We start from the raw sequence: 14953 nt of genomic DNA, 5'->3' as shown, positions 1-14953 counted from the left end.
TGGATCCAAGCTGGAGTTGCAACCTACGCCACAGCTGCAGCAATGCTGGATCCTTAATCCACTGTGCAGGGCCAGGGATCGAACCTGTGTCCCTGCTGCTGCAAAGACACCATCCATCCTGCTGCACCACAGCTGGAACTCCCCTATCAACAGGTTCTGCATTTTCATATCTCCAATAGCCACAGATATAAAAATATTCAGGGGGAAAAAAATCTCAAAAGCAAAACTTTAATTTGTCGCACTCAGGCAACTCGTATATCACTTACACTGTATTTACAACTATTTACCTAGTATTTACATTGTATCAAGTATCACAAGTAATCTACTGATGATTTAAAGTACACAGGAGGGTGCATGTAGGTGTTTTGCAAATACTACACCATTTTATATAAGCGACTTGAGCATGGATGGCTTTGTATCACAGGCATCCTGGAACCAATCCCCCTCAGAAACCAAGGGACAACTGTATATATACTTTTCTCAAAGTATATCTATTGTGTAAAAATATATAACATATCTATTGTTGGTAAAAGATACCAACGAACTGATATAAGTAGCTACTTTTAGAAAGACCACTAGTGTTGGAGGAGACGATAGTCTCGAGAAAATTTAGCTTTGTGTCTTGTTTGAATTTTTATACCATTAAAGTGTCCGTGGTTTGCTTGTACAACTAAAAAAGATTTTATAAAAATATAAATGCTTCCACTGCATTCCCCAGCAATGGAGGGGTTCAAGCAGGCCTCAGACCTGCACTTGCAGAGACACTGGAATTTGACAGGAGAGTGGACAGAACCTTCTAGTCTTAAGACATCTGCACTATGTGATAATCCAGAGAGACGAAGGAATATTCCAGAGGACACCGAGCTCTTTGGCTAGTATTATTTAAGGAATACTTCCGTGGGCCTGTCAGTTCTTTGCTGACCCGCAGAGACCCTCTCCCTTACAAGCCTCCCCTTGGTTCCCAGAAAGGACCAGCTCTGGTCGCAGGAGAATCTGCACCTCTGCAAAACCAGAAACTGCAAAGGATCAGAAGTCGAAGCCTTCACAGGACATGCTAAGAACCCATTCTAGAACCATGCCTGGTTTTCAACAAAAATAAAACTCAAGGGTAGCTGAACCAGTTAAGAAAAGCTGAAGGCCTGCTGGGAGCAGGCTCTGGGCGAGGTGGGGACCAAGGCCTGTACTTTGCAGTCTTTGGCAGACCTTCCAACAGGCCTCTCCGCAGGCAACTGGGAAGCAGTACCGCTGACTTCAGCCCTAGAAACCCAGCTCCTATATGCCGTGCAGTCTTGGGCCTCGGCTGTCCCTCCCTGGTGCACAAGTGCAGGCAACGAGTTCATCTCAGATCGCTGCAGGTGCCCCTCCACTTCTCTCTCCTCATCAGGAGTTCACCTCTGCTCCAGGGACGGGCTGACTAGGGCCACTGGTCAGGGAGACGGCTCCACTTTCTCAGAGTGGGCAGGGAAGTATCCAAATGCTACTCCACGGGGGCAGACTACCATCGCCTTCAGCTGGGAGGCACTTGACAGAACTGCAAGATTCCAATTATTTCATATTTAGTCATTTGCATAAGTAAATTGGTTCTGTGACACTCAACTAGCCATCCAAGGCCCTAAACTGCAATGACACCACGTAGAATACCGCTTTTATCAATCCAAATGGACCTGCGTGAAAATGTCCCTCCCCCAATCCTCAATGAAGAAAAGGCTCCATCTCTTCCGGAGCCTATGGAATCTCTATGTACCACATTTGAAGCCTTTCTGATACTTTCCAAAGAGTCTCGTATTATGGCCATTACATGGAAAACACTGCAAGTCTGCTTTCACAGCCTGGGAAAATATCACACCTATTGTCTGCTCATGACTATTTATATTGAGCTGGGAACTTCTGGAGTAGTACACAGCCCTTAAAAATGAGGCAGTCCTACTCTACTGAGATTTAGAAAGATCACCAAGAAATACTGTTATATGATCAAAGAAAGGTACAGAAAAGATATATTACCATTTATGAGGTGGGCATAAAAGTATGTATTCAACTACTTTTTCTGCAAATGGGAGGAAACTGAAAAACGAACTGGTGGACAGTGGCTGTCTCCAGGATAAGACTCTGGGCATCTGGGGGCGCAGGAAAGGCAGAGAGAAACCTCCATTTCATATCCCATCCTTCTTAATTTTTTTGAAATTTATACTACGATTTGTTTAAAAATTAAAAATCCACTGAGAGTTCTAACATCTCGAAAGATGACGTGAGGTTATATAACGTCTAAAACGTAGGATTTGTACTGTCTCTGCATCCTACTCTGTCTCTCTCTCACGCAGTCCTCTTCGGGAAATGACTCACCTTTCTCAACCCACATTTGCGCTTTAAGGGCTAACAGAGCTTACTCCATAATAAGGCAGAATATGGGGGGGGGGGGGAGATTTTGTCTCCTGAAGTTAGACTGGGGGCATGTGCTGGGCGAGGGGCAACGCCCTGGTCACGTGTCTGCAGAAAGAACAAATGCTCACCTTCACCTCTGCCCCGTGCCTGACCACCTCCAGTAAGTAGCCCACGGCTGTGCACACTTCAGGGCTCGGTGGGGAACAACTGCTCAGCTAAGCCCTGCCATCGACATCGCCACCGTCCAACCCTCATCCTCACTCCTCCCTGCCCAACAGCTACCAAAACAACACAACTGTCTGAAGACAGAAAGGACAAGGACAGAATGAGCTCGACATTCCCAACCTTCCCCACCTCACTACTTGTTTCAATGGACAGAGTCTGATGTAATTTACTTCATCTTTGGATCCCAATGAACGTAAATGATTTGCAGTGATGAGCAATACAATTAAATTCCAGTTAAAAAAAAACCGGTGAATTCTCTTAAGTTCATTAAAGTAAAAACTTCTCTAGTTCCTCCTCTGCCATCTTTCCGTCAGAGCAAAAAATTCCTCTGTGGGGAGCCCACACAGAACAAACCAACGTAAGAGGCACAGTAAAGAGATAAGTCGTTGCTTGGCCCCGAAGCCCCCCTTTCGAAATCTGCTACATGGAGGAAAAGCACACGTACAGGCAGAAGCAGTGATGACAAAGCTGAGATGGAGGCTCGAGTCTCGTGGGCACCTCCAAAAGCCACAGAAACAGGGACGTGGTGCCCGAGCCCTGGGCGCAGCTGCTGGAAATGGATGTATAATAAACTACCTGAGATGGTCCCTTCTCAATGGACTCATGTCCAACCGCCTCACCTGATTTCATCCAATCCTAGACACTCACCTCTGATGCCTGACCAACCTCACTGAGAACTAAATAACTGCTCACCCATGAGGCCCAGGACCCTTGCCGTGTCATGTCAATTCTAGGTTCTCTGTGGCTCTAGTGAAAAGTAAATTTTGCAGCATGTGAAAAATAAATTCTCAGTGCTTCTAATGAAAATTATATTTATAGATGAAAATCTGAAGGTCAAGAACTCAGGGATACCTGGTCCCTTTTAAATTACTGGAGCACTGTAATAAATGCCCAGTAGTCACTCAGTGATCAAAAATGTACTGAGAACCTATATGTGCCAAACACTACAGACCCAGAAGCAAACAATACAAACAAACAAAAAAACCCCAAAAAACAAAACAAAACTCTTGTAAAGTAACTATTTACTAGTTAAATAATGCAAATGCAAAGGTAGCTGTGCCTCTCAGACCGTTCAGTACAAAATAAAAACAAAAAACCAGAGAATAAAGGAAAGCGCCACATGCAGTGGAACATAACAACAGGGTGTCGGCTGTACCATTCTCACAACTTTTCTATAGCTTTGAAGTTTTTCAAAATAAAAAGACTGGAGGGGGGAAAAAAACAGGATTACAGGTATCGTAATCATATTTCAAGCAACCAAACAGTTGATGACAGAAAGTTCTTCTCTCTCTCTTTTTTTTTTTTTTGGCTGTGCCCATTGCATGTGGAAATCCCTGGGCCAGGGATCAAACCCGTGCCATAGCAGTGACAATGCCAGATCCTTAACTGCTAGGCCACCAAAGAACTCTGAGTAAAAGTACTTTATGGAAGAATTTTCTGTTAATAAGTGAAAATTAGAAAATCTTCTGACATCCTCTAAGGCAGCAATTATCAACAGTTGCTTTGACCACTGGCTGGGAGTTTGGAGGGAATGTAACACGGAGGCTACAGCCTTGACCCCAAAGATTAATCACAGCCTCACCTAAAGTGGAACCCTGGACAGCTGTGCCTATGGATGCCAAGTAGCAGGACCACCTCTGAAGGACTCCTGCCCAAACAGGGAGTCTGCGTCTAACCACCACTTTAGCCCGATCTGACCCCCAGCTTCACAGGGAACATGGGGCCAGAGGGAGCAGGTAAACACCATGACTAGGAAGCAATAGGCCAAATCCAGAATGTGGGACACTGTACAGGACAAGTTTCTTAAAAGCCAAAGAAAGAAAGAAAGTCAGTGGCATGGGAGAAAAAAAGAGGTGGGGCCGGGGTGAGGAGTAGTGCGGAATCCAGGAGACCAGAGACATCCAATGGCTACATACAGGTGAGGACCTTGATCTGCCCTTTTCACAGTCAACTATAAAAAGACATCTTTGAGACAACGGAAGGATATCCGATGACATTAAGGAAGCATTATTCATTTTGATAGGCATGGTAACAGAATGATGGTTAATAAACAAAAACAGTCCCTATCAGTTAACAAAAATTATCTTCAGCAGGAAAAAAAGGAGGGAGGAGGGCAATGATATTTTTATATATTATCAAGCTCCTCTACTCATCCTTGGCCTCATAAAGGATAAAGCATCTTTCACATCTATAAGTACATTTTCTTAAGATGAAATAACTATATACTATATATACATAAAACTACATACTATATATAACTATATACTATATATACATGAATATATATTCTCTTTTAGAGTGTGTACGTGCACGTGTGTGTGTGTATAAAACCCAGAATTTCCCCATCTTTTTCAGGACTTGGGGCACAGCTGAATGGAAAACTGAGGACAGATGAGACTGCATGCAGCTACAGATGACACCCCAGGGGCCATGGCAGCTCTAAGCCGGGCCCAGCAGGTCCAAGGACAGAGCACCACACAGCCGGGCACATCTGCACACCAGCGGGCAAGCTCCAGCGAACCTACCCTCTGTGACACCTTCCTACAAAAACGCACTTCTATGGGATGGACAGCCTGGAACAGAACTGGTTTAAGAGGACAAAGCATATGTCTGTGGCTGTGCTTACAGATCTAGAAGCCTGGCAGCCCTGTGAGTTTTTGCCTTTCACACTTTTGTAGCCTAATAAGAATTAACTACTTGCTGCTAACAAGAAGGTAAAGACGCTCTGGTATGGCAATGACACAGAGGGAGAGGACAGAAGCCCTTTAGTATTCTTGGAACATCTATGCCATTAAAAAAAAAAAAAAAGGCAGGAGGAAAAGAGGGAAGGAGGAGGGAAAGGGGCAACCTCAGGACCGGCACGCGGCTGTTCCGGGCCATCTTGATGTCCTTGACGCGTGCGGATGGTGTTGGAAGGGGCTGGCACCAGAACAGCCCATGAGAAGGAATGAGCGGCCAATGGAGATTTATGTGAGGAGAGTGAGATGGACAAGGTAAAATTGTCAGGAGGAGTTGTTAGAAAGTAAAATATATTGTGACAATTCCACTCCTGCCGTTCATCAATAAACTGACAGATCATTTAGTGTCAATTAGGAGTGATAGATGGACAAGTCCCCATGATCCTGGGCCAAAATTAATGGCTGGGAGGGAGAGGGTGATTGAAAATGACGGCTGACATTGAGAGCAAAGTCCTCAAAGTCCCCGAGGGGCCATTACTTGCCTCATTCCCTTGCAGATCAATGCAGGGACAAACCCCAAAACAGACACTTTGAGACAAAACTTAATCAGACTACCTTTCCTCCCTCTCCTCCCCAGGTCTGGTTGGCTCATTCAGCTCTAGTCCCCACAGCCAAGTCAGTGACCCACCGACTCCAAAGGCCCCACGTCGGACAACTTTGGAGCCAAGGACAGCCTGGCTCTAAGAAGGAATCTTTGGTGCAGCTATGCCTGTGGTGCCAGGAGAGGGGACAGGTAGTGGTCCCAGGTCCCAAGCAATTCCTGAATACAGCCCTATCGTGTGGCTCGGGGCTGAGTATTTGAGTTCTTGCAGCCAACATCTCTGGCCAGTGCTTGGGTGACACGTTCTGCTCTCTGTCTTGGGCAGTGTTATGCAAACAAAACAAAGGGATTCCAGACCCTCACGTCCACTGGCTGGGGGCTCCTCAGTTAGATCTGTAGGCAGCCCTCCCACTTCCCACTGGCCACAACATAGCTGTAGACCCCTGGAAGCCTCACTTTCCTCCTCCTCCCCAGGTAGAGGGGTATCTAACTTAGAAACTAGAACCTACCCAATCGGGTTAGCATAAAGCACATATAAGGTGCAGCTACAGACTGAATGCTTGTGGCCCCTTAGATTAACACACTGAGACCCTAATCCCCAGTGTGATGGTGTTTGGAGGTGGGGCCTCTGGGAACGAATTAGGGTGAGATGAGGTCATGAGGGTAGAGCCCCCAGGATGGGATTAGTGCCCTTATAAAATGAGGACGAGACAGAGACACCAATGGGATCCAGGTGAACCCAGGCTTGCTAGCGCCCCAATCTCAGAACTCTAGCCTCCAGAATTGCAAAAAAAATAAATATTTGTTGTTTAAACCACCCTATCTATGACACTGGTGTAGCAGCCTGAACCCACTGAGACAGGTGCTCAGCGCAGCACCACTATCATCATCCCCAAAGAATTGAAGGTGAGGAGTTCTAGTCATGGCACAGTGGTTAACGAATCTGACTAGGAACCATGAGGTTACGGGTTCGATCCCTGGCCTTGCTCAGTGGGTTAAGGACCTGGCATTGCCGTGAGCTGTGGTGTAGGTTGCAGACGCGGCTCAGATCCTGCGTTTCTGTGGCTCTGGCGTAGGCCAGTGGCTACAGCTCCGATTCCACCCCTAGTCTGGGAACCTCCATGTGCCGCGGGAAGTGGCCCTAGAAAAGGCAAAAAGACAAAAAAAAAAAAAAGAATTGAAGGTGAGTACACTACTTTTCAGTGTGAACTCTCTGCTCTAACCAGATTGACAGTATGGTTACTGCTCCCCACATCCGACACTGACACCCACACAAGTCCTTGAACCAAAATCTCTCCTCACAATCCTCTTTGCCCATCGGAGCTCCGGTCTCCTCTGCAAGGGCGCCCTGACCACCGTGACGACGCCCTCCTCTGACGTCACACCGCCAGTGCCGGCCACCCCATGAGTTTCTCACTGACCATGTGCTCCTTCGGCCAATGCTAATGTTTGTGAATGAAAATGCCTCATCTCCCCAACTGCAGTCCCAGTTCTTGGACAGCAGGAAGCACAATGGCACTTTGGACTCCCTGGGGCGCCCTGCAGAGCGGGAGCTCTCATTTTCCAGCCTTCAGAGGGCAGCCCCTCAGTGCGGCCCAGTGATTGCCTCTCTTCCTGTTGGTCGGCCCCCTTTCCTCTGTCGAATCTCTTCTGCTTGCCTCCAGAGGCCAGCTCTCCCTTGCTCCACTGAGCTCAACAGTCAGTCTGCCTTCCTACTTTGAAAAAAAGAAGAAGAAAGAAGCCAATTCGAAATGAAATCCCCCCAATCCCCTCCTCTCCTCAGCCTTGGCCTTTCCAAGCTCCCTCAAGTCCTGGAGGATAAACATCCCTGCATCTTCCTGTCCAAGCTCAACTAGTCTCTCCTGGAAGGTCTTATCCAACCCCTCCTGATCTGACTCCTTCCCATTCCATTTCCTCTGCAGCGACTCTTTCCCCAGGTGTCACACACACGAGTCTCAACAAAGACTCCCTTCAATACCGCCCTATCTCTTTCCTTTCTTTCTCTGTATCACTGCGCCCAGATCCCCACGTCCATCTTCCCCTTCGACCCACTGTAATCTGGCTTCTTCCCCTAATGTAAACCACTGTAACCACTTTCTCAGAGGCGCCTGATACCCTGCCCACAGTCAAATCCAAGGCTCTGTCCTCTACTTGGATAGAGGACTCCGACTGCACCTTTTTGACCTCTCTGCTCGACTCCCACCCTGCTGAGCTTATCTATTGACCTGGACCTCCATCAGCCCCCAAGGCAGGTCTCTCCTCCTGCCCCCCCCCCATTGGATGGCACCACTACCCACCCAGTCCCCAAAGCCAGGTACCTGCAGTGACCTTCAATGCCTCCCTCTACCCTGCAGCCAACCAATGGCGCGTCTATTACCTCTACCTCCAAAAACGGCTCCCGACTCCTCTCCTGTTTGCACTCACAGGGCTGTCCTGGCTCAGGCTCTTATCACCCTTTGTGCAGAGTATCACCTCCCCACAGGCCATCCAGCCTTCCAGAGTTCCACTTCCTACACGCATACGACGAGTGACCAACCAGAAACACCGATCTGATCATTCAAGTGCTCAATAAATCGTCGCCGAGCACTTCCTATGGCCTGGGACTGTCTGAGGCGCCTGAGTATGTTAACAAGAGTGTCTCTCCTCTAGTGGAGCTTATATGACAGCAGGGAGATGAGGACAAGACACACATGTGCGAACACACACGTGTATGAATACATGGCAGGTAGTGACATCTCCGGCAGGAGATGGGGAACACAGAGCAACAGAGGCTGCTGCTTTATATAAAGCGAGGTCAGGTAGAGCCTGTTAAGCCGTGGTAAAGACTGCAGGGTGTTGCGAGACATGTTTTTATAATATTTCCTTAGCCTCTTTGCTGAAAACTCCATCTTGTCCTTCTTTACTTGATCCCACCTTCCTGCTTGAAATACAGTCACAGTGCTGATAAATGACTTAAGCTTAAGAACAAAGACCTAAGGGCATGGGTTATTCGTGGGGTCAGCTGAATGAGGACATAATACAATGGTCTAGGCATGCCGGACCTGTGCAGATTGGCACGCCATTTGCACAAGCATGATATGTCCTCTAAAGAATAAGAGAAAGAGGAACCTCATGACCAAGTGGTTTAAGAGTGGTCGTTAACAGAATATGCATTAGAAAAGAGAACCAAGGTACAAACCTAGGCACACAGGGTTGCCACAAATAGGCATGCAGAAGCACAGAGAGGATTCTCTGAAATGCTATATGCATAGACAGCTAACTCAAATGCTAATGATTCTTAAATGCCTATAGTTTAGAGTAAAAAGTTTAACCATTTACCAGCTAACTGACTTTTAAAATAATAATAATAATAATAATAACAATAATAATAAAAAACCTATATCCTGCACCTACAACCCCCTTTTCGCTTGAAGAGCACAATGAAAGCAGTGTGGTTTCTTGAGGCAGGGCTCTTGGTCCCTGAGACCTTGAGCCCCCAGGTTCCCACCGTTATTAAGATAAATGTTTCTGTGTCTTGTTTTATGTTAACTTTTTTTTCCTTAAGCTCCATAGCACCCATTCTTCAGCCCCATCCTGCTGAGCTGGTCTCGGCGGCAAGGTTTACTCCGTGGGAGGCAAAATGCCCCTGGAGGGTTCTGAACAGACAAAACTGAAATGATCTCACCTATATTTTAAAAAGGTCACTCTGGGAGTTCCCACTGTGGCACAGTGGAATGATCTGGCTTGTCTCTTTGGCATTGAACTGGTGCAGTGGCTTGAGGATCCGGTGTGGCCACAGCTGTGGCATAGGTGGCAGATGCAGCTTGGATTAGATCCCTGGCCTGGAAACTTCCATATCCCATGGGTGTGGCTGAAAATGGGGGGAAAAAAAAATTTTTTTTAAATAAAAATAAAATAAAAAGCCCACTCTGGCTCTGTGCAGTAGGACTGAGGCAGGCGAGGGTGAATGGGGTGTCCCACCGGAGGGCCTCGCTCCATCAATGCTGGGAATGACGGTGGCTGCCCTGCTGGCAGTGTGGATGATGACAGGTGTGTTTCAACTGCAGACTGAACACGGCGTGCTGATGGACTGAACCTGAGTGCAGACAGACGAGTCCAGGATGATCCCAAAGTTCAGAGTCGGAGGGACCAGGAAGATGGAGCCATCAGTGAGACTTGAGGCGGCTCCGGGAGGCATAGGTTAGGGGATGGCGTGGAAAGAAGAGAACCTATTTGAACATGTTAGGACTGAGTTGTGTATTCAGGTGGAAAGGTCACATGGACTGTTAGATGCTCAGGGGAAGGGCTGGGCTGGAGAGACAGACTCTGGAGCCATCAGTGTGCAGGGGACAGTAAAACACCCAAGACTAGATCGAGGTCCCAGCAAGAGTGAGCGTGGACAGAGGAGAGGAGGCTGAGGATAAGGCCCAAGCATGCCAACACTGAGGGCTCGGGACTAGGCCGAAGAGGAGGCGCCAAGCAAGGAAACCCCTTGAAAAGTAATATAGGAGACAGAAAAGCACCTTCCTGCCAGCTGCTTTTGATCTGATCCCAGGGGAAATTGATCCGGTCTGGAAAAATCTTTAATATGCTCACTGAGAAATGCACACTTGAGAGTCTTTTTTTTTTTTTTCCTCTAAGAAGCAGATATGAATTTGTCTCATTTCCATATTTCAAAATAAATTTCAAATAATTACATACACTAGAATCCCCTAACAATTTAGAAAAACAGGACTCTTCTATAAGCCTCTCACTAGCATATTTCAAAGTCACCTTCTTTTTTTCCTTTTTAGGGCTGCTCCTGTGGCTAGGAGTAAGACTGGAGCTGCAGCTGCCAGCCTATCCTATAGCCATAGCAACACCAGATTCAAGCTGCATCTGTGACCTACACTGCAAGCTTGCAACAACGCCAGATCCTTAATCCACTGAGCAACGCCAGGGATTGAACCCGCATCTTCACAGACTATATCAAGTTCTTAACGGGAACTCCTCAAGTCAGCTTCTTGTTCTTGGTTAAGAGGAAAAAGCAGTGATATGTTCAGTGAAGGAATGGTGTGGTACTTAATAGCACATGAATAAACAGAAAGACCACTAGAACAGAGTAACGAGTCCAAAAGCAGACCCGCGTACATACACAGATATAGACTGTGGGGAAGGTGGCTTCTAAGTTCACTGGGAAAAGATGCAGTTTCAAATGAAATGGTGCTGGGACAACTGTCATTCAGAAAAAAGATAAAACTGGATCTGTACTTCATACCATACACTGGAATTAGTACCACATGGATCAGAGATCTACATTTTAAAATGTAGATTTAGAGTGTGGTAGTGCTCAAAAAAACCCCATGATCTATAAAAACAGGGGGATACACACTTATAATCAACGAATCTACAACGAAGGAGGCAAGAACTTACAGTGGAGAAAGACAGGCTCTTCAATAAGTGGTGCTGGGAAAACTGGGCATGTACATGTAAAAGAATGAAATCAGAAGATTCTCTTAACACCATACACAAAAATAAACTCAAAACGGATTAAAGACTTAAATGTAAGACCAGATACTATAAAATTCCTAGACAAAAACACAAGCAGAACACTCTTTGACATAAATCACAGCAATATTTTTTTTGGATCCATCTCCTGAAGTACAGGAAATAAAAACAAAAATAAACAAATGAGACCTAATTAAACTTAAAAGCTTTTGCACAGCAAAGGAAACCATTGATAAAACAAAAAGACAAGCCACTGAATGGGAGAAAATATTTGCAAATGATATGACCATAAGGGGTTGATATTTAACTTACATAAACAGCTCATACAACTCAACATCAAAAAACAACCTGATTTAAAAATGGGCAGAAGAACTGAATAGACATTTTTCCAAAGAAGAGATGCAGATGGCCGACGGGCACAAGAAAAGACACTCAATATCACTAATCATCAGAGAGATACAATCAGAGCCACAATGAGATTTCACCTCATATTTGTCAGAAGGGCTATCATCAAAAAGAACACAGGAGTTCCCGTCGTGGCGCAGTGGTTAACGAATCCGACTAGGAACCATGAGGTTGCGGGTTTGGTCCCTGCCCTTGCTCAGTGGGTAGACGATCCGGCGTTGCCGTGAGCTGTGGTGTAGGTTGCAGACACAGCTCAGATCCCGCGTTGCTGTGGCTCTGGCTAGGCTGGTGGCTGCAGCTCTGATTGAGCCCCTAGCCTGGGAACCTCCATATGCCGCAGGAGCGGCTCAAGAAATAGCAAAAAAGAAAAAAAAAAAAAAGAACACAAATAACAAATGTTGGCAAGGATGTGGAGCAAAGAGAACCCTTATACACTGTTGGTGGGAATGTAAATTGGTGCAGCCACTGTGGAAAACAGTATGGATACGGAGGTTTCTCAGAAAACTAAAAATAGAACTAACATATGATCCAGCAATTCCACTCCTGGGTATATATCCAAAAAACCCCCAAAACCCAAAAAACTAATTTGAAAAGATACAAGCACCCATGTTCACAGCAGCATTACTTACACCTGCCAAGATAAGGAAGCACCCTAAATGTCTACCAACAGATGAATGGATTAAGAAGATGTGGTAATATATACACAAAGGGATACTACGCGGCCATAAAAAAGATAAAAATTTTGCCATTTGCAGCAACATGGATGGACTTTGAGGGCATTATGCTAATTGAAATAAATCTGAGAAAGACAAATACTGTATGATATCCCTTATATGTGGAATCTAAAAAATACGAACAAAGTAGTGAACATAACAAAAAAAGCTGCTGACTCACAGATCTAGAGATCAAACTAGTGATTATCAGTGGGGAAAGGGAGGGGGAGTATAGGGTGCAGGAGCGGGAGGAACAAACTACTGAGGGTAAGACAGGCTTAAGGATGTATTACACAGCCAGTATTTCGTCACAACTGTAAACAGAAAGTAACCTTCACAAATTGTACAAAAGCCGGTGGCTACCCTGTGGGCCACAGTTTGCTGACTCTTAACATATAGAAACAAAGAAGGATACATTTAAGCATGATAAACCAGAAACTAATACAGAGGTTACCCACCGGAGATGGATGGCATGAGGTGGAAGGAATAAGGATGTGAGTGACAGAGCTCTGAGCACATCTTTCTACACCATTTTGATACAATAAAAAGTACATAATATCATAGCAACTGTCTTTTTTTTTTTTTGTCCTTTTTGTCCTTTTTAGGGCTGCACCAGTAGCATATGGAGGTTCCCAGGCTAGGGGTCCAATCAGAGCTACAGCTGCTGGCCTATGCCAGAGCCACAGCAACACCAGATCCAAGCTGCGTCTGCGACCTACACCACAGCTCACGGCAACACCGGATCCTTAACCCACTGAGCCAGGCCAGGGATCGAACCCACAACCTCATGGTTCCTAGTTGGATTCGTTTCCACTGCACCACGACTGGAACTCCTCATATCATCTGTTCTTGCCAAAAATCTTTTTTTTTTTTTCTCCCAAAAATCTTTAACTTGAATCTAATTGTGAGGAATCAGAGAAATCCAGAGTGTGAGACATTCTATAAGACAAGCGGCCTGGATTCCTCAAAAAACTCAATGTATTGAGTGGAGGTGACGGGGCGGGGGGAGGGGAGAACAGGAGCTGAAATTATTAGAGAGACTTAAAAGAGACAGAACTACCAACACAATGTGTAAACTCTGGTTGGATCCCGGAACTACAAAAGACATTCCGGGGATGACTAGGGGAAATTATACAGAGACTTTATCTTAAATATTACTAAATCACTATGAAATATCTCAGATGTGAAAATTACCTTGCGATTCTTTGGAGAATGTCCTTCATCTTTAGAGAAGCAGGCTGCACTATTTAGAGGTAATATATCATGATGACTACATCTTGTTTTCAAATGATTCAGGAAAGAAAAAAAAAAAGTGTGTGTGTGTTTAAGAGCTGGGGAGAGGCAGGGAGGATGAAGGGGGGAAAATCAGAAAAAATTTTTTGATAGTAATTTTTAAGGCAACAATTTGCTGAAGGAAATTCTGAACAGAAATAATGTCTATTCTTTGAGAAAAAGAAATTCTTTTCCTGAGTTTATCTTTAGTTAAACTCAATCGATCACTGGCCATCCCACTGATGTGGTAAATACACACACACATACATGTGTATACTGGCTTACCTTTCATCTAAGATTTAGTGCTAGGGATTAAAGACCAAAATGATTTGTAATCCAGTCTTTGCTAATAGGCAATTCCATTCTGTTCAGAAAGTAACTTACCAACACAGAATGTTATAACACAGATGAACTTTGAAAACGTTACACCACGTGAAAGAAGCCAATCATAAAGGACCACCTCATAGGTGATTCCACCTGTATGACATGCCCGGAAGAGGCAAGTCACAGGGTCAGGAAACAGACTGGTGGGTGGTGGGTGCCTAGGGCTGGGGAGGCTGGGGGACATGGGCAGTGACTGTTAACGGGTATGGGGTTTCCTGGGGGGAGGTGATAAAAATGTTCTACAAGTGAGACTGTGGTGATGATGGCGCAACTCTGAACACACTAAGAAAGACCGAATTGTCCATTTCAAACGGGTGACCTGCAATGTACATGAATCACATCTCAGTAAAGCTGCGAAGAAAATCAGAGAACACAGGAGCCGAGGGCCCCCAGCACCTCCCCCAGCCGGTGGTGGCACTCACTTGAAAGCCTTCATGGAGTAGTCGGCCCAGCCTCCTTGCCGGCGGGGAGGTTTGGGAGGGGGAGTCTGCAAAAGAAGAGAAACCAGAAGAACCATCACTCGACATCCGTGTTCAAGCAAACGGGCTGAGGTTAAGGTCACTTAAACCAACTGTCTAACCAACTATCAAAACCTTTCAAATAAAAATACAATAGTATGAAAATCTGGGTGCTTTCATGCTCTTCTGGAGAGCAATCCGGCAATGCCTACTGAAAGTCCTAGAAATGCTCACACGTTTTGAGCCAGCACATCTAATCCCAGGCATTTACCCGCCAGGAAACAATGAGAGAGAAACATAATGTCACTTTTGAATGGTGAACTGGAAGCAACCAAAATGGACAGCAATAAGGAATTAGCTAAGACACAGAAT

At 45.6% G+C, this 14953-nt stretch overlaps 1 protein-coding gene across 4 annotated transcripts in view; it reads right to left on the bottom strand.

Moving 5' to 3' along the window:
- IFT43 (intraflagellar transport 43) overlaps positions 1-14953 on the bottom strand; it is a 95699-nt gene that overhangs the window by 46650 nt on the left and 34096 nt on the right. For all 4 annotated transcript variants that reach the window (XM_047794902.1, XM_047794905.1, XM_047794904.1 and 1 more), the window contains exon 3: positions 14546-14610. In XM_047794902.1, coding sequence (XP_047650858.1) covers positions 14546-14610 — 65 coding nt within the window. The remainder of the gene's footprint in view (positions 1-14545; positions 14611-14953) is intronic.

This window comes from Phacochoerus africanus, chromosome 9, assembly GCF_016906955.1.
Source record: "Phacochoerus africanus isolate WHEZ1 chromosome 9, ROS_Pafr_v1, whole genome shotgun sequence".
Taxonomy (NCBI): domain Eukaryota; kingdom Metazoa; phylum Chordata; class Mammalia; order Artiodactyla; family Suidae; genus Phacochoerus; species Phacochoerus africanus.
Note: the sequence above shows the minus strand (reverse complement) of the source record. Positions and strands in the feature narration are given on the sequence as shown.